This window comes from Pristis pectinata, chromosome 8 (assembly GCF_009764475.1).
Source record: "Pristis pectinata isolate sPriPec2 chromosome 8, sPriPec2.1.pri, whole genome shotgun sequence".
Lineage (NCBI taxonomy): Eukaryota > Metazoa > Chordata > Chondrichthyes > Rhinopristiformes > Pristidae > Pristis > Pristis pectinata.
In genome coordinates this window covers 15103140-15123435 of record NC_067412.1, presented here as the reverse complement: position 1 = coordinate 15123435, position 20296 = coordinate 15103140, and the positions used below count along the sequence as shown (strand labels likewise).

The following is a 20296-nucleotide window of genomic DNA, read 5'->3' as shown; positions in this document are numbered from 1 at the left end:
TTTTGTACCACTCAATATACTTATGTATGGAATGATCTGTCTGGATGGCATACAAAACAAAGATTTTCACTGCATCTCAGTACATCTGACAATAATAAACCAATTACCAATTGTCAGGTGTCCACCACGCTCAATTTGAATGAGCAAACTAATAGTATTAACTGTGAAAATAAATCGGGGTTGCAGTAGTGTGCCTACTGGGCTGCATCTGACCTGCTGGTTGAGACCTTTGGTACAGAACCTTTCATGTCCCAAGATGCTTAACATAAAACATAAAACAAAGTTAATCCTGTGTTATGTAAAGAGATTATAGGATGATTGGTTAAAAGTTTGGTAATAGAGAAGGGGCTTAAAGGACGGGAGGAAGGTAGAGAGGTGGAAGTATTTGATGAGGGAATTCTGGAGCTAATCAATAGAAGGAAAGAGTAAGTACTAAGTGTGAATGTGAATATGGGGCATTTGGGAATACCATATGTGCATGTGTGTACTTTGAGTGTGTGTACTAAGTGTGTGTAAGAGTGGAGTGAATGTGAGAACATCACAGCCTGGTATGGAAACTTCAATGCATAGGATCACAAGAGGCTGCAGAGGGTTGTAGACTCAGCCAGCTCCATCACGGGCACAACCCTCCCCACCACTGAGGACATCTTCAAGAGGCAGTGCCTCAGCATCCATCACTAAGGACCATCACCATCTGGGACATGCCCTCTTCATGTTACTACCATCAGGGAGGAGGTACAGGAGCCTGAAGACCCACACTCAATGATTCAGGAACAGCTTCTTCCTCTCCGCCATCAGATTTCTGAAATGTTAGTGAACCCATGAACACTACCTCGTTATTCCTATTTTTGTACTATTTATATTTGTCATTTATAGTAAGTTTATGTCTTTGCTGCGCAAAACAACAGATTTCACATCATCTAAGCCAGTGATAATAAATCTGATTCTGATTCTGAGTGTGTGAGCACTGGGATGTGAGGGCAGTGAGTGTGAGTACCGAGTCTGAACATGTTGTGAGGACGAGTGTGTGTGAGTTTGAGCAGGAAGTGTGAGTTGAGTATGGTGTACTAGTACCGAGTGTGTGTGTTGTGTGTGCTGGGTACAAGTACTAAGTGTGTCTGTGTAGAGTGGGCTTGAGCAGAAACGGTGTAGAATGAGTGAGAGTGAGTACTGAAGATGGGAGCAGGGTTGCGTGGCCAGCAGGAGTCGGACTCCCTTAAATCCTTGCCACCTGACAAAAGGTTTGAGGAGCACATTGAGGTAAGTTTTACGTAGAAGCCGGACGGCTCCTCCCACCTCTGCTGCGGGTTGAACGCGGCGGTTCAAAGCGAAAAGTTGGTAGATAACTCAGGTTGGAAATCTGCATTCAAGTTAGCCTCGCCGGACAGAACGGGGGTGGCCTGAGGTGATGTTGGTCGGACAGGGCTCGCTGATGAGTGGTTCGGAGCTCTCACGGTGAGAATCCGGGCCGCAGTGGGAGATAACGAGAGACCCTCAACATAGAGGCGGGTGCGAAAGACTCTCATCTTCTTGCCAACCGTTCGAGCGACCTTGGTGAATGCCGCGGATCTCGGTGTTCGCAGAGTCTCCATCGAAGAGCGGGGGGGGGGGGGGGGGGGGGAGTGTCAAAGGTGGTGGGTTGAGGTAGAAATCAAATTAACACGTTCACAACAATTGTGTGTGTGTGTGTGTGTGTGTCTAGAAGGGTGTGACACAGGTAAGGCGAACAGGGATTGAAAGGGGGAGACGGAGACGGTGACATCCGGTGGAATGTGCGGAGACTCAGACAGAGGGGAGGCAAAGTGCAGTCGGAATCAATTGAAGGTAAAGCCATAAATAATATCCGATTTAATCTTTCTGTAAAAAGTTATTTTTACAAGAGTGCCGTTTGCTAATGGGGTGGGATTTGAGGTTGAAAGCGATGTAGAGATTTGGAATGGGGATGAGTGATTCTAGGAGTGTGTCAGAAAGTGTGCGTAACATGGGTTGGGTGCGAGAGTACTTAACGTGTGTGGGTGCAAGCGAGGAAGTGTGACTGTGTGAGTCTGTCTTTGTGAGAATATGGGAGAAAGTGTGTGTCCGTGTGTAGTGTGATAGATAACACGTGGCTGTATAGATGAGAGTGTGAGTGGACGTGTGTCTATGACAGCATTCGTATATGAGTGTGTGCAAGATATTTTTGTGTGTGCGTTTATAACAGTGAGTGTGTATGATTGTGGTAACGTTTATGTGTTGGAGAGAGCATGTAAACGCGGAACCTACGTCTTTAGCTCACGTCGCATCACTGAGTTGAAAATGTGAGCGACAAGCAGCGAGCGATCAGTACTCCTGCACCCATACACATAGGCAAACACTTTTGGAGTCGTCACTTTGGGAGGTGGTTCCAGATCTTGAAAGAAAGAGGAGAACATCGCCACAAACAGGGCAGCATTTTCAACTCTGCTTTCAGGTATAACGAAAGATCAGGATCCGAAATTCACATCGATTAAAATATCGTGAGAATTGTTACTGTCTTGTTATGGGTAAAAGCAATCTGAACGCGTTTAAAGCATCTGTTGTGATCTACTTGTTGTTGAACATATTGGATATGCTATAAATGGTTGAAAGTTTAAGTATGTAAAATAAGTCTGATCGTAGACTCATACTTTCTTACAGTTAAATCCGTTTGGTGTAGTTGAGTGAGATAATATTTTAATTACTGTATGTCAATGCAAATAATTCAATGTAAAGGTACAAAATCGGGGAATGAATGAATTTTGTCTTCAGAGAGTGCGTGTAGAGGTGAAATGAATGGATGTGTACAATATATCAAAGCTGCTGGTTGAAGCAAAGTTATCTGTTTGCTTTATTTTTTTACATAATCTGCAGGTTAACAAGAACGCTTGGCGTGATATTCACTCTGTGTGTGTGTGTGTGTGTGTGCATACATTATGTCTGTAGATATTTATCTATTCATTCATATATACCGGTATACACTTAAATACACGGACATGAATAAATACACACATGCTACACATAGGTAGATATAATGTACAATGCATACGCATATCGGTATATCCATGGAATGCACATTTGAACATATATTTGCATATGTTAGCAATTAGATCCCGTGCGCAACTTACGTTATACGATGTTTAAATTCCAATATATAATGGCCGTATTTAGTTAAAAGCTGATTTGGCGGCTCAAGTCCTGAATCAGTTCCAGTTGTACTTCCTAAAAAATCCCATTTGACATACGTTAAGGGACAGAGGCGTTAGATTTTTGGGAGTCGAGTCCCCTGCATAATATGACGTTTTGGTAATCAAGCAAAGAACTCACTCAGCTAAAACACACATCACTCTGCCGATATAAACAACGAGCCTCATAGTCCGCTCCCGGCTGCCCGGACTGGAACATTGAAGAGACTAGCAACAGTTCTGTGCCAGGAGAATGCATTCAGATGTTGATGAGAATTACTTGGAAGAATGAATTTTTGGTATTGGTTTATTATTGTCACTTGTACCGCAGTACAGTGAAAAGCTTGTCTTACAAACTGATCGTACGGGTCAATTCATTACACACTGCAGTTACATTGAGTTAGTACGGAGTGCATTGATGTAGTACAGGTAAAAACAGTAACAGTACAGAGTAAAGTGTCACAGCTACAGAGAAAGTGCAGTGCAATAAGGTGCAAGGTCGCAACAAAGTAGATCGTGAGGTCATAGTCCATCTCATTGCATAAGGGAACCGTTCAATAGTCTTATCACAGTGAGGTAGAAGTTGTCCTTAAGTCTGGTGGTACGTGCTCTCAGGCTCCTGTATCTTCTTACCGGATGGAAGAGCATAGAAGAAAGAATTGTCCCGGGTGGGTGGGGTCTTTGATTATGCTGGCTGCTTCACCAAGACAACGAGAGGTAAAGACAGAGTCCAAGGAGGGGGAGGCTGGTGTCCGTGATGCGCTGGGCTGTGTCCACAACTCTCTGCAGTTGCTTGTGGTCCTGGGCAGAGCAGTTGCCATACCAAGCTGTGATACATCCTGATAGGATGCTTTCTATGGTGCATCGGTAAAAGTTGGTGAAAGTCAAAGGGGACAAACCAAATTTCTTTGGCCTCCTTTATAAATAAATGGAATAAAGGATGGAATAAAGAATTAACACAAGTTTGCACTGATATGGTAACTGGCTTTAAAATATTTAAAATTGGTAGTTGACCACATGGTGCCAAACTTACTTGGTGTTTCTTTTAGTGGAATTTGTAGCTGGGGAGAGTGGTAATAACACCACCCGTAGTTCGGACAGCCTGTCGCTGTCTCATTTTCTGTTCATAGATGCAGTCAACCCAGAGAAAGTGATGGGAACACACACAAAAATGCTGGAGGAACTCAGCAGTTCAGGCAGTATCTAAGAAGAGAATTAAACAGTCAACGTTTCGGGTCGAGACCCTTCATCAGGACCGGAAAGGAAGAGGGAGGAAGCCAGAATAAGAAGGTCGGGGGGGGGGGGGGGGTACCTGAAGGCAGGTGATAGGTGAGTCCAGGTGAGGGGGGAAGGTAGGAGGGTGGGGGGGGGGGAGTAAGAAGCTGAGAAGTGAGAGGTAGAAGAGGCAGAGGGTTGAAGAAGAAGGAATCCGGTAGGAGAGGGCAGTGGACCATGGAGTAAAGGATGGGGGAGGGGAATAGATGGGCAGGTCATGAGGGTGGGGGATGGGGCCACAGGAAAGAGGGAAGACAAAGGAGAGAAAAAAGGGGGCGGAGGGGGGGAGAAGAGGGGAGGGGTTACCGAGAAATCGATGTTGAGACTATCAGGTTGGAGACTCCCAAGGCGGAGTATGAGGTGGTGTTCCTCCAACCTGCGTCTGGCCTCAACGAGGCAGTAGAGGAGGCCAGGGAACCTTTGCTGGAGCCAATGAAGCAATGAATGAAACCATCCCATGTTCTGGAAGAGATGCATCTTCAAAGGACACGTGTATCTGTGTTTTTGTACTTATGCTTGAGAACAAGTGGCATGGAAATCTCGGCACAGGAGAAGGCCTTTTGGCCCACCACGACAATGCTAGCCGCATAACAGAGCTTTATTTTTGCCGGGTGTGAAGTGTCCAACCACCACGCTTCATTCCCAGGCGGGACCATCTGTGACGACCCTCCCACCTGTTTATTACGGCAGAACTCTGGTTTATAAAGTGCGCTCTTCCATCGATGTGTTATGCGCTTTCAGACGTCTGATACAGGCACAGCGAGCCCACCAGGTTAAAGTGGTTGGGAGGGGGCACGCTGTGTTTAAGTCATCCTAGGGTCAGTGCTGGGAAATTTCCACCCCTCAAAACTAAAATTGTGAAGCAGCGATAACGGCGGTATTTGCAACGCCAGCTCAGTGCGTTAAGCTTGACAAGTTTCACCAACTTTAGTGTGGAAATGTACTCTCTCTTGTTACTGCTGCCGTACAGTTAAGCCCCCTCACACTGCAACAATGATTTCAGTCTAAAAGTACTTCAGTGGTTATGATAGACTATGGGATGTCCTGAAGCAATGAATGTAAGTTCCCTCTTCGCAAATTCTGACAAAAAGATCATTCCACAAACAGCAACATTTACAGCTGCAAGCAGTTTTTTATAACTAGGTTGAAATTCAGGAAACAGTGGCTTGAATCAAGAGGTACAAAATACTGCGATTTTAAGGCACATCGGAGATCAAGTTTGGAGGAGGCGGGCGTGTGTGTGTGTTTGTGGAGCATTTACACTGCCGCCGAACAGCTTGGGCTGTAGTCGGTATGTAACTGTGTTCCTATTTAATATACCACTGCTAAATCGTGGTAATTTCCCATTACATTTAAGTCTTCCATTGTGTAATTATTCTATTGGGCAGCTGTGCAGTAACCCTACAGCCTCATTGGTGTAATTCCGTGCTCTGAGTGGTACCGCCAATCATTAGAACAGGGCTGCTGTTTAGTTGTGATACCCCCTGCTCTCCCTGCCCCCACCCAGTCATGCTGCTCGGTGCTAGCGTTGCTCTATTATAAGAAAATGTTTGGGTTCAAATTAAAAACAGAAGAACAGACTTTAATTTGTTAGGGTTCATCTCCCTGTCCTCAATATGCTCTGGACTTTTAGCTCCTGGGAGTGCTACTATTGCCCAGCAGTAGTTCTTCGCTGTGTCACGCTATTTTTAGCGTAGCCAATGGAACTGAAAACTCTCAGTTCTCCGCAGTAGTGCTGTTCCGTGCTAATGCGGGAAGCTGTATTCTAGTTGGAATAATCTCTGCCGTCTTGTCTGTTATTTATCTCATAAATAAAGCCCATTTTCTATCGGGTTTCATTCCCTTAATTGAGAGATGCAGGGACGTTGAATACTACGTGTTTGCTTCTGTGAAAAAAAAATTCGTAACCATTGAGCATGGAACCATGTGTTTCTTTGGCTGGACCAGATTTGATTCTGGATGATGAGGCATCTGTCTAGTTGGAATGTTGAGAAGACTAATGAACAAATTATCATTTGCAGGTGTTGGTTACTTATGCTATTAGTGTCATGCACACTGTCTAAACCACTTGTAAACTCTACATTTCATTTAAAATTACTTCCATTTTATTCTTAAAAGGCTATCATCACTGCAGTAGACATTGATACGACTTCAGCGGTGTTGTCAAGGAATCAGCGAGAAAAAATATCACACTCCGAAAACACCATTTCATTTTGTGTTCCATCATGCAAATTTATGTCCAAGTAAACATTTATGAGTGGTGTATCTGTGTAAATGTGCAAGTGAATATATGTGTGTGTATGGATGTATGACATGAGCTTGTGTGTAAGTGTGCATGTACATACAGGAGTTGACTGTGTATGTGTGTGTGCGCGCAGGTGTGTTATGTAGAATTGAAGGTGGACCCTCCAGGCCTTCTCCAGAAAAAAAAAATGAATCTTTTTTCTGAAGAGATGAGTTACGAGGAGAAAAGGATGCCTCTTAATGAAGTTACTTTTGGTGATATTAATGGACAAATACAGAAAATGTTTGCACAACATTCCTCTGCCCACGGTTTACTGTTCTCGTGAACGTATTTATTTGAAATGGGCAGCAGTCCTGGAGAAATAACGGAGAGGAAAATATCACATGAATGTATTTTGATTTTGAACACGAATATTGACAAATCTAATATCTGTGACTAATGTTCTGATGGTGCGACTGCCTGACCTCCGCCACCCACCAAAACATTTCACTAACCAAATGGACAATGGCGTTTAAAGATTTCTGCAGCTTCCAGAGATTCATTAACGATAAGATGCTTTCAAAGACTTTTTAAAGACCCCATTGTTTGTCATATATCTAAACGATTTGGATGAGAATGTAGTTGGCATGGTTAGTAAGTTTATGGATGACACCAAAAGTGGTGGTGTAGTGGACCGTGAAGAAGGTAGTTAAAGATTACAACAGAATCTAACTCAACTGGGAAAGTGGGTCAAGGAACGACGGATGGAATTTAATTCAGACAAGTGTTGCATTTTGGGGAGTTAAACCAGTGCAGGATTAACACAGTAAATGGCTGGGCTTTGGACAGTGTTGTAGAACACAGGGACCTAGCAGTACAGGTACACAGTCCCCTGAAAGTGGTGACACGGGCAGTCAGGGCATAAAGTACAAGAGTGGGATGTCATGTGTACAAAACATTGTGGAGACCACACTTGCTGTGGCTTCCTGACCTTCACTATCCACCAAATCATATTACTAACCAAGTGCACAATAACGTTCAAGGGATTTCTGCAGCTTTCAGATATTCATTAATGATAAGAAGATGCTTTCAAGAATGTAGGTGCTGTGGTTAGTAGGTTTGTGAATTGTGTGCAGTTCTGGTTGCCTAGCTATAGGAAGGGTGTTATTAAGCTGAAAAGGGTACACAAAAGATTCACAAGGATGTTGCCGGGACCACAGGACTTGAATTAAAGGGAGAGACTGGATAGGCTGGAATGTTTTCCCTGGAGTGTGGGAAGCTGATGGGTGACTTTATATAAAATCATGAGGGGCATAGATAAGGTGAATAGTTGCAGTACTTTTCCCAGGGTTGGGGAGTCTAAAACTAGGGGGCATATGTTTAATTTGAGACAGGAAAGATGTAAAAAGGATCTGACAGGCAAGTTTTTCACACAGGGTGGTGGGTATATGGAATGAGGTGGTAGAGGTGGGTATAATTACAACATTTAAAAGACCTTTAGACAGATGCATGGAAAGGAAAGATATGAAGGGATATGGGCCAAACACAGGTAAATGGGACTAACTCAGGTGGTTACCTTGGTCACCATGGATGAAGGGCCTGTTTCCATGCTGTATAACTCCATAAGTCTATGAATCAGAAGGATTATTGCTTTGCATCGACATGTCATTCAATTTGATTTGCCAAGGACCATTGACAGACATGTTCACAATTGCAAGGCAATGATTTCAATAAAGTGTGTGTACCATTTGCTGTTATAAAGTGTATTATCAATATAGAATCACAGAATGGTTACAGCATGGGAGCTGGGGATTCAGCTCGTTGAGAATGTATTGGCTCTATATAAGAGCAATCCACTTAGTTCCTCTCCCTTGCCCTCTCCCCAATGCCATGTAAATTATTTCCATTCAGATACTTAACTAGTTTGATTTGTTTTTGAAATTACCCTTTTGAATGCTTTAGTTGACTCTGCCTTTTGTGGTGCATTCCAGAACTCAACTACTTAATGCCAAAAAAAATTGCAATTTTGGTTTTGGAATGTGGACACAGTTATTAATCATTCTTAGTTTTCTGAGTTCTCTTAATCCTAACGTAGTATTATCACCAGAAGGACTGATGTGGCTGAAGGGAATGGCCAACTAAGAATGGTTGAGCCAGTAGACACTCAATGGCCTTCTCTCATATAACTATTCTGTGATCCTGCCCTGAGCATCCAAGTTTATAACAACAAACGTGCTCTAATGACATCATCCTCTCGTAACTGTGCACACGTCTGTCAGTGTCTCTGCCAATGTCCCTTGAAAGGCGTGTTGGGGAATACAGTGCCTTCTGAGAGTTGCAGAAATCTGTTTAATGTTATTTTCTCATTTGGGTTAGTGATATGCTTTGGTGGGGAAGTAATGGGGGTTCTTGTTGGAGATGTTCAAAACCTGGCACAAATATAACCAATCACTAATTATCCCAACCTGGTTATGTTCCACTGTATGGATTGCTTCATTATTGTAGCAAGTATTAATAGAACTGGATACCCTCAACAGATGGCTTTACCATGACCTCATGAGAGAGAAAAGACTGTTGAGGATGTATCTAAAGGTAGTTGGGTTAAGAATTCTATGGTGTGGTTCATCTGCAGCAATGTTCTGAAGCTGTAATATTTAGCCTCTACCAAACATTACCACCTCACTTCCTACCAGGTGTGACTTCAGCCACTAGAAGATTTTTATTCTTCTTGACAGCCAGTTACTTAGAGATTCTTGGTCAAATGCTGTCTAGATGGGTGGTGAAACCAAGTAGGGGAATTGGATATATAATTGAAGGAAAAAAGTTGACAAGGCAAAGGTGTGCAATCCATTTTAAAACTTTACTAAAGAGCTGACACCATATTATTCTATAATGCTATGTTGAGAATAGGTAGTCTCACCTTTCCTTGGCCATTCAGTTCTTATGTCCTGTCAGACTGCAATGATCCATACCTTAGCAGGTGCATTGATGGATTCAGAATGAACTGAAAATATTGCTTGCTAGTTTAAGGGCTGTCAGGATTGGCGGTGGCTGCCTGTTCCAGGACTAAATCCTACCTAGAAAGGTGCACAGTCTGAGTGGACAGTTGGCACTATCTGAATGGGCAGGATTATGTGAAAATGAAATTAGTTTTCATTTAAAAACCTATGCTGATCAATCTAAGGTGGAATTTGTAGGGAGGAATTTCATTCAAATTATAAAATTAAGTACAAGGGTTAGAATAGAGTTTATAATAGCAGGGTTGAAGAGTGTGCGGGAGAGGGTACTGTTGTGTTTTTAAGGGCAAATAGCAGCCCTGCTTTAGGCAAGGGGCACATGATACAATATCAGAAGTTGATCTCTGAGCTGTTAAATCAATGAAAACAGCATCAGACCTTTACTTTATTCATTATTGTAGAAGCCTGCTGTTCGTTCCATTAAACTCACCACAGAAGTGACATCTTATCACAGTAATGACAAGTACCCTTTCAATGGCAGAGTGTTAATGATTGTCAACTAAGCACTCTGGCACTGAAAATTATTTATTATTGCCTTGTTCCTTCAGGTTTTGAATTTTTTGGTCAAGCATTTTTTTAAAAAATATCACATTTTATCTCCCCTCCCCCTCTCCCTTTTTATCTTTCAATTTTGTACCTGAATACATTCACTTCAATTTCACCTCCCTCTTTGTCAATCCTGTATTTTTTTTCCCTTTCCTATTAACTCTTCATAGCTTAGTTAATTGTACTCTTAATTCCATCAAAATATCACCGGTTCAAGGCTAACTCCAGTGTAGTGTCATGCACCTCAGTGCACCAAATTGGGATATATTGCAACAATAAAAGTGGGAAAATGTGTGGGTACTCTACAGCCATATCATCATTCAACTTCACGTTAAAGAAGGATCATAACTGATGTTAGGTGGTAGGAGTAAATGAAAAAACCATTTAATGTTACCTCATTGGAACTCTTTTTTTTATTTTTCTTCAGTTCCTGACACCTGCCTGAATGATTGATGATGATGACAGCATAATGTCTGGGCACTGGAATGCCTCTGAAAACTACCCACTGAACCCAGCCAGCATCATAGTGCCCATTGTCTTCTCCTTAATCTTCTTGCTCGGGACAGTTGGGAACAGCTTGGTCCTCGCAGTGCTGTTCAGAAATGGCCAGATGGGGCACAACACAACCAACCTATTCATTCTGAATCTGAGTGTGGCTGACTTCTTCTTCATCATATTTTGTGTCCCATTTCAAGCCACAATCTACACGCTGGAAGGCTGGGTCTTTGGGTCTTTCATGTGCAAGGCTGTCCATTTCTTCATCTACCTGGCAATGTATGCAAGCAGCTTCACACTAGCCGCTGTTTCAGTTGACAGGTACAGTATGTGAAGAATCACTGAATCTAATGATTTTGTTTCAAAACCCCATTATTTCAGGCAAGGCACGTAGTAGGTGTGGCATGCTTGGGAGCACTAAAGTGACCTGTGACTAATCGGTTCCTAAATTTTTCCATTGCTGATGTGTTTCTTCACCTCATGCCTGCCCTTGTAGCATAATCAAGGGAGATTGATAACACTAATGATGCAACAATTTCTTGTTTTTCTTTTAGTTTTAATGATGGTACAGCTGTCAGCATTGATCTGTGAAACTGACAGCAACTTTATGCAGCCTAATATCACAAATCCAAGGTGGTTGTCTGTGATTCTCCACTCCTCCGCTTGCTCAGCTGACGTGCAGCCTTCTTCACCATAATTAAGTGAAGTTAGATGATGAATTGACAAAAATTTCAGGTGCACAAAAACTAGTCTCAGTACAAAGTACCTCCAGATTGTTAAGTATTGTTACATGATGCCTAAGTGAGATATATATGGTCAATTAAGCCATAATTACTCTTTTCCAAACTGTCTGACCCTAAAACTATTTCTATATGTGGATTGTGATTCAATATGCTAAATATTTCAAATGATAATGAACTAAAAAAATCCATAAAGTCTGGATACCTCAATGTCAACCATATTTTTCATTCCTCATTCCATACTATGTAAGATGGAATAAAGTGGAGCTAAGAAGAGTGAAAATGGGCTTAATTGAAAAATAAAGATCCTTTGGGACCTTGATAGGGTGGAGGTGGAGAGTATATTTCCTATTGTGGGAGAATCTAGAATTAGGGGTCACTGTTTGAAAATAAGGAGTCCCACATTTAAGACAGAGATGAGGGATTTTTCTTCTCTCAGACGTTCCTGAGTCTTTGGTTCTCCCTTCCTCAAAGGGAAATTGAAGTACAGCCCTTGAAAATTCTTAAGACTTATATAGATACAGTCTTGATAAGCAAAGGGATGAAAAGTTACTGTGGATAGGCAGGAATGCAGAGTCAAGGTTACAATCAGATCAGACATGATAAAAGTAAATGATGGGGCAGGCTCAAGGCTCTGGGTGGCTTACTCCTGCTTCTAATTCATACATTCTGTATGTTAACTGTGGTCTTATCTTCACTGGTAATTCTCATGTTCCTGTGTCCCATTGACCAACTGGTCTTTAGGATGCCTGCCAAACAACCTGCAACAATGTCTGTTTCTCTTTCTATCTCAGCCTTGCAGCTGTCAGCTACACCTCTAATTTTCATGTCATCTACAGACTTACTAATCATATCTCCTACATTCACATCCAAGTTATTAATGTATATTAACAAACAGCAAAGGTCCCAGCACCAGTCCCTGCAATACACTGCTGGTCATAGGCTTCCAGTCACAAAAACAGCCTTCTCACCATCACTGACTGCCTCCTATCACCAAACCAGTGTAGCATCCAATTTGCCAAATTGCCCTGGATCCCAGAGTCCTCTACCTTTTGGACCAGTATCCCATGTGGGACCCTGTCAAAGACCTTACTGAAGTCTGTGTAGATCACATCAATTGCACTGTGCTCATCAACACATCTGGTTTACCTTTTTGAAAAACTCAATCAAATTAGTTAGACAGGATCTCCCCTCAACAAGACAATGATGATTATCCTTGATTAATCCCTGCCTCTCCAAGTACAGATTAATCCTGTCTCTCTGAATTTTTTCCATTAATTTCCCTACCTTTGATGTAAGACTCACTTGCCTGTAACTTACCTGACTTGTTGCTCTTCTTGAATAAAGGCTGTACATTTCCTGTCCTCCAGACACCTGGCACCTCTTCTGTTTCCAGAAGAGGTCTGAAAATTTGTGTCAGAGCCCTGGCAGTCTCCTCCCTTGCCTCCCATTGCAGCCTGGAATATATCTCATCAGGCCTCTTTTACTGCCTCTTTTTTTTCAATGGTAATTTGTTCTAGAATTTTACTGTCCCCCTCCCTGAATTCACTAATTGCAACTTCCTTCTTCGAAGTGAATACAGATAAGAAAAAATCATTTAAGACCTCACCTCCGTCTTCCGACTCTATGCACAGATTGCCATTAATGGACCCTACTCTTCCCCTTAATAAGTGTATAAAATATTTATAGTCTGAGTGCCTGTTTAAAAAAAATAAGTTTCATATAAGTAAATTATCAAAGATGGTGTGAATCTGAACAACGATAGTAAAAATAATAGCAGCACATCGGATTGGCAGGGAGAAGAGACAGCGTTTACCCATTCAGCAACAAACAATCTGCTGGAGGAACTCAGCAGGTCAAGCAGCATCTGGGGGTTGGGGGGGGGGGGGTAAGGAAGTAAGTAAGAGCATTTGAAATAGGAGCAGGAGTAGGCCATCTGGCCCGTCGAGTCTGCTCCACCATTCCATAAGATCATGGCTGATCTGGCCATGAACTCAGATCCATCTAGCTGCCTTTTCCCCATGACCCTTAATTCCCCTACTACACAAAAATCTATCTAACTGTGTCTTAAATATATTTAATGAGGTAGCCTCTACTGCATCCCTGGGCAGAGAATTTCACAGATTCACTACTGTCTGGGAAAAGCAGTTTCTCCTCATCTCCGTCCTAAATTTACTCACCTGAATCTTGAGGCTATGTTCCCTAGTTCTAGTCTCACCTACCAGTGGAAACAACCTTTCTGCCTCTATCTTGTCTATCCTTTTCATAATAAGATCCCCTCTCATTCTTCTGAATTCCAGCGAGTATAGTCCCAGGCAACTCAATCTCTCCTCATAGACTAACCCCCTCATGTCCAGAATCAACCTGGTGAACCTCCTCTGCACCACCTCCAAAGCCAGTATATCCTTCCTCAAGTAAGGAGACCAGAACTTCACGCAGTACTCCAGGTGCAGCTTCACCAGTACCCTGTGCAGTTGCAGCATAACCTCCCCACTCTTAAATTCAATCCCTCTAGCAATGAAGGCCAGCATCCCATTTGCCTTCTTGATAACCTGTTGCACCTGCAAACCAACCTTTTGCAATTCATGCACAAGCACTCCCAAGTCCCTCTGGACAACAGCATGCTGCAATCTTTCACCATTTAAATAATCTGATCTTCTAGTTTTCCTTCCAAAGTGGATGACTTTGCATTTACCAACATTGTACTCCATCTGCCAGACTTTTGCCCATTCACTTAACCTTCCTATATCTCCAGCAAACGAAGATACATTACACTTGGTCCCCTCTTCCAAATTGTTAATGAATATCGTGAACAGTTGCAGGCCCAGCACTGACCCCTGCGGCACCCCACTCACCACTGATTGCCAACCAGAGAAACACCCATTTAACCCAACTCTCTGCCTTCTATTGGTTAACCAATCCTCTATCCGTGCTAATATATTACCCCCAACTCCAAACATCCTTATCTTATGGATGTCTTTTATGTGGCATCTTATTGAATGCCTTCTGGAAATCCAAGTATACAACATCCACCTGTTCCCCTCTGTGCACATTATGTCAAAGAACTCCAGTAAGTTTGTCAAACAGCACCTGCCTTTCCTGAATCCATACTGTGACTGCTTGATGGAACGACTTTTTAAACAGTGGCATGACATTCGCTGTCTTCGAATCTGCCGGGACCAACCCAGAGCCCAGAGAATTTTGGTAAATTATCACAATCGTTCCTACTATAACTTCCGCTATTTCTTTCAGTACCCTGGGATGCATCCCATCAGGACCAGGGGACTTGTCTACCTTTAGGCCCCGGAAAAGTGTCAACTTTTCGGGTCAAAACCCTGCATCAGATGCTGTTCGACCTACCGAGTTCCTACAGTGCTTTGTTTGTTGCTCCAGAGACCAGCATCTGCAGTCCCTTGTGTCTCCAGTTTACCCATTCATATGCTTCTTCCCCCCCTTCCCCCCCCCCCCAAACAAGTGCCCAGGTGACCGGCTGAACATCTCAACCATATTCCATTTCATTCTTTGGCTAAGCAGTTTAGTTACCAGCGATACCTAACTGCTCATTTCTCACTTCTCACATCAAACTTTTACGTATCATTTTGAAAGTAATGGAGCTGTTTGTCAACTTCCTTCAAACTATGTCTAACTCTGGAACTTCACAAAGAGCGTGTGCACCGACCTTTTTCCACCTCAAGCAGCATGATGATTGCTGCAACTGTGTTAAAATAAACTAAGAGGCACCTTCGAAGGATATGCTTCAATAATGCTTCCAGGAACTCAGACTTAAGACTGGTTACATAATCAGCAACTGTATAATGTAATTAATTCTGAGTATTTTGAGCTTGGTGCTCAGAGTCCATGCCGTAGGATGTGTTGAGGTAAAATCCGAGTAGTTTGTTGTTGTCCCCAAAATGGGAATGTTGGGATTGGACCATGTAATCCCTTGAAACTGCTGTGCCATTCAATTAGATCATAGCTGATCTGTATATTAATTCTATTCACTCTCTGTTCATTCAAGAGTTGTCTCTGATGTCACCCGTGATGCCACCAGCCCTCCTCACCATTTGGAAGGCAGCGGTCTCCCAGCGAGGGGCCGTGGTCACACCCCACCCACAGCTTCAGCCAGGGGTTGCGAGAGTCCACCCTCTGCCTCTGACACATTAGTCTTTCCCTCGGGGCGAGGTGAACAGCCCTCATCCGGTACCTCCCCTGGCAACTAGACACCCCATGTGGGATTTTGGGAATGAATTCAATCACGCTGCCACTTCACCCACCGGCAAGCAGTCCCAAGCCCTGAAAATCTAAAACAAAATGTAGATTCTGGAAATCTTAAATAAAATAGTGGCGGAAACACTCAGTGGGTCGGGCAGCATCTGGGGAGACAGAAACGGTTAATGTTTCAGATTGAAGAGCTGCCGTCAGAACTGGGAAAGAGGAGAGAAAGCAAATGAGTTGAACTGGAGCATTAAATCAGTTTCTATTTCCACAGACGGAGTGTTTCCAATATTTTCTGAGTTTAAGTCCCAAGCTCTGGTGGTTCCGCCTATTTAACATTCGTTCCATTGATTTTACACCAATGTTTAACAATAGGACCTGGGCAGGTATAGCAAAGGCCCTTTTCCGGAGCAGTCCAAAGGGTCACTACTCCCAGCCCCTGCGAAGCCAGGGCCTTAATGAGGACCTCCCATAGTAGCCGGGGCTGCTGTGTGCATTCTAATCCAAAATCAAATAAATGTCACAGAGCAATGCAAAAAGCTTACAAATTATTATAACTGGTGGGTGTAATTTTGGGGGTGTTCTATTATTGTACCATTTTGTCAGTCTTGCATACTTTATTTTGCCTCTGTAATTTTAACTGTATCACCCATCCAGTCTGACACGTTTACCTGCCGGGACAATCTGCTGGCGCATCCACTGTGAGTATCTCCTCCCACAAGTGTGAGTATCCAGACTTGCACCTGGCTCTTCACCAGACGTGGTCCAGATGTGGAGGTGAAGTGGGGCTTGACCTGTCCCATTGCCATCCACTCCACGGGCCATCTCCCACTACATGGCCTCGCAGTAACTCACCACTCTTGACTGTGTACCCTATGCCTGTCAACTGGTTGCACACTCTATCTCTGGAAATTTACACATGAATCTGAACATGCATTCCTTTTGACCAGGATCCAAACTCGTTCATTTGGCATTATCCTTCATTTGATCTCCTTTTCTCAATCATACAGATACCTGGCCATCCGATACCCCCTCCGGTCGCGGGAACTCCGGACTCCCTGCAATGCCGTTACGGTCATGGTCATCATATGGGGGCTTTCCATCATCTTTGCTGGCCCCTACCTCAGCTACTATGACCTTATCCCTTATGAATGGTTTTACATCTGCATGCCGGCATGGCAGGAGCCCAGGAGGAAGATCATGGACACATCCACTTTCATATTTGGATATATAGTCCCTGTTGCAATTATAAGTCTGTCTTATGCGAGAACCATCAAGTATCTCTGGACAGCAGTGGACCCAATAGAACACATATCTGAGTCTAAGAAGGCTAAGAGAAAAGTGACAAAGATGATTATAATTGTGACGGTTCTCTTCTGTCTCTGCTGGCTGCCTCACCATGTGCTGATCCTGTGCTTTCACTACGGACACTTCCCCTTCAACCAGGCCACTTACGCCTTCAGGCTACTCTCCCACTGCATGGCCTACGCCAACTCCTGCCTCAACCCCATTGTGTATGCCCTGGTTTCCAAGCACTTCAGAAAAGGGTTCAAGAAGGTCTTCAGCTGCCTGCTGAGCAAGAAAGGGGTGAACAAGGTTCACGTGGTTCATGTGGTCAACATGGTTACTGGTTCCACAGACGTCTCGCACCTGAACGACGAGAACACCAGGCAGCATGGCTGTGAGCTGAGGGACAGGCAGCCCACTAAAGCCCAGGGTAAAGCCATGACAATCACCATGCCGTATCGGCAGACATCTTGAAAGAAAAGTGCTGCTAATGAACTCATTTGTTTTCTGTCTCTCCTTGAATTCTGTGTACTTAACTTCATTGTGTCGAGTATAAGTGTTCCTACTTGGTTCCTGTGTAAATTATTGTTGCAGACGAATATTGGCTTGTACCTGAGAAACAAGAGTGAACTATTCCTTTGTCCACAGGATGTATCATGGTAACTTGCCAATGTTTCTTCCATGGCTCATCCCGAACACACAACCTCTGGCACCTCAAGCTCAAGGGCAGCGGTGCCCGGAACCACTTCCTTCTGAAGGTTTCCTCCAAGTCACTTATCCTTCTGACTTGGAAAAGGATCGCTGTTGGTTCGAAATCCGAGAGCTCCCCTTTCTAACAGAACTGGTTCCCAGTGGTTCCACAAGGGTTAACAGACTGTGGGAGTCACTTGGTTCCCAGTGGTTCCACAAAGGTTAACAGAACTGTGGAAGTCACTTGGTTCCCAGTGGTTCCACAAGGGTACCTTATACTGGGCAATGACTACTGCTGGTGCAAGTGACGTGCCCATGCCGTAACTGAATACATTAAAAAGGAAGCATTTTCACATTTTCATTTTGAGTACTTCAGGTATAAATATTACTACAAAAATCAACTCAACTTACAAGCCATCATTGGCACTTTACGGTGAGAAACCGGTAGATAGAAAAAAGCTGGTTGAAAGCAGAGTCAAAAACTAACAAACTCATGGGGCGCCATTCATGACTTTCCAAAGTGCCTCAAAGCCAATGAAGTGTTTTGGAGGTGAGGCACCTGTAACGTAGGTAATATTTGTATGCGGAGTCCCATAAACAGCGAAGAGTCAAACGATCTGTTTTAGTAACACTGCGTGAAGTACAAACATAGATAGGACACCTCATCTGTTCTTTTTCAGGAAGCATCAAGAAGTAGGCTGAGTATGGGCTAGATTTAGATCCTTCTGGAAAGACAGTTGCTTCAAAAACACACTTCCCCACCAGTGTTTTTGAGTGTTAGCCGAGAACACCAGATCCAATATACGGAGTAGGTCCACACTTAAAGACACAGCCTCGGCTGACACCAAATTTAGCTAGGTGGAATCTCTTGAGTTGGTTTTAGAGGTAGCAAGATGCAAAATCTTGGAAGAGAATTCCAGGGAGCAGGAATGTGCAGGACTGCAGAAGCAAGGTGCAACATTGCCAAGGAGAGACATGGAGTTTATACCTACTTGAAGATCAGTGCAGGTTGGCAAGCATTAGGGAGATGACAACGTTGGACGTCGAATAGGAACAGATGGACTTTGTTAAAAATTGCTTGTCCATTAAAAAGGATCAGATTTAATTCTTGAACATTACTTTTCCAGAGCCACGTTCCATTTCCATTCACAGCTCTGCACAGTGTTGTCATTGACCGTATTCCTGCTGGAGAAGAAAACAAGAGAAAGCTTAGCAAAAAGCTAATCATGGCACAAATCTAGCTTACACCAACATGAGCAGTGATGTGATATTTAAATATTTGCAGCTCACTCGGTCAAAACAATCTTTAACTCCCTTCCTATTACCATTTTCTGTACTTCCAATTCATCACACCCCATAGCATTTCCCAGCTGTGGTGGGTGCTGAGGTTTTGTCTGTATTTTTTTAATGATCCCCCTTTCATCGGGCTGCTATTTTCAACCCCAGTAATTATTGCCAGCTAACGAGGTATTCGCACACTGAGCCAACAATGAATTAACTTCCAGACATAACCAACCAGTGCTCCCTCTGCTTGGTAAAACATGCAATTATCTCTCTCGCTGTGATAAAGTAATCTGAGATTTGCTAATCCTTTTTCTTTGAGAGGTTTATGAGAACACTACATCACAGAGATAGCGAGAAGAGAGGAAATAAAAAAAACACTAAGGATAAATGTTTTCCTTGTGGATGCTCCTGTCACCTTGATGAATAGATTGAGCCGTCTGAATCTCCGTTTGTTACCCCCTCCGTGTTTCCCCCAAAACAATGGTGGTGTTCCTTTACATGGCACCCATCAGCATGACATATTGAGGAGCGAGACTTTGACAACATTAGCAGCAGTGCCAAACTTGCACAGTCTCACCAACTGATTTTCCAACTTCAAAAGATATTAGAAACGGAATTTGTTCTGTATCATTGACTTACAGATATATTTTATATTGTGTTTACTTTTCAACAAATGAGTGTTTGAAAAGCATGGTGGTATTTATGTATTATTTATTGTTTCCCTGTATGCATTTGTGTTTTAATGTGCATTGTCTTTGCCTTTGTGTAGATATCAGTTACTTCCTGCTATCTTTGTACTATCACTGTGAGGTGTGGTGCTGCATTTTTTTGAATTGTGTTGGGAATTAGTATGGATATGATATCGCGATTTGTGAATATTTTATCATTTGTAATGTATTGTGGCACTGCTAATAAATGATATTTATTGTTGAACAACTCTCTGTAATGCATTCTGTGTGTAGGTATTCTTTTTCCAATGTGCTTAAGAACTCATTGTAGGTCTCCTTGCCTTTTGGGAATAAACATGATGTTTGCATGAAAGGTTTGATGGTTGATGGGTACCCCATACAGGTCCCCCAAAGCCTTAACAATGTAAGGGGTGAGGAACAGCAGAACAGTCCATGTTGATAGTCACACCATGATCCTTTCATCCTTTCTGCTAAGTACATTGGCTCCTTGTTAAGCAACTCCTCAAATGTAAACTTTTCATCCTTGTTTTCACATTTTCCAGGACCTCTTCACTCCCTAGTGCTAATATCCAGTCCTATAAGCCTTCCAGGTATGCAAGACAAGTTTTTCACTGTACCTCGGTACAAGTGACAATAATAAACCAATACCAATACC

The 20296-nt window shown here is 43.1% G+C and overlaps 1 protein-coding gene across 3 annotated transcripts; it reads left to right on the top strand.

Annotated features, from left to right (window-relative positions):
- The first annotated feature begins 1317 nt into the window (after positions 1-1317).
- galr2b (galanin receptor 2b) lies at positions 1318-19849 on the top strand. Of its 3 annotated transcripts, none has more exons than XM_052021710.1 (3): positions 1318-1455; positions 10669-11057; positions 16702-19849. In XM_052021710.1, exons 2-3 carry the CDS (start codon positions 10687-10689, stop codon positions 17450-17452), a joined length of 1122 nt encoding a protein of 373 aa, XP_051877670.1. In that variant the 5' UTR covers positions 1318-1455; positions 10669-10686; the 3' UTR covers positions 17453-19849. The 3 variants fall into 3 exon arrangements, with proteins under 3 accessions (XP_051877670.1, XP_051877671.1, XP_051877669.1); XM_052021711.1 differs by lacking the exon at positions 1318-1455 and adding an exon at positions 1688-1824; XM_052021709.1 differs by lacking the exon at positions 1318-1455 and adding an exon at positions 2047-2449.
- Positions 19850-20296: the final 447 nt, after the last annotated feature.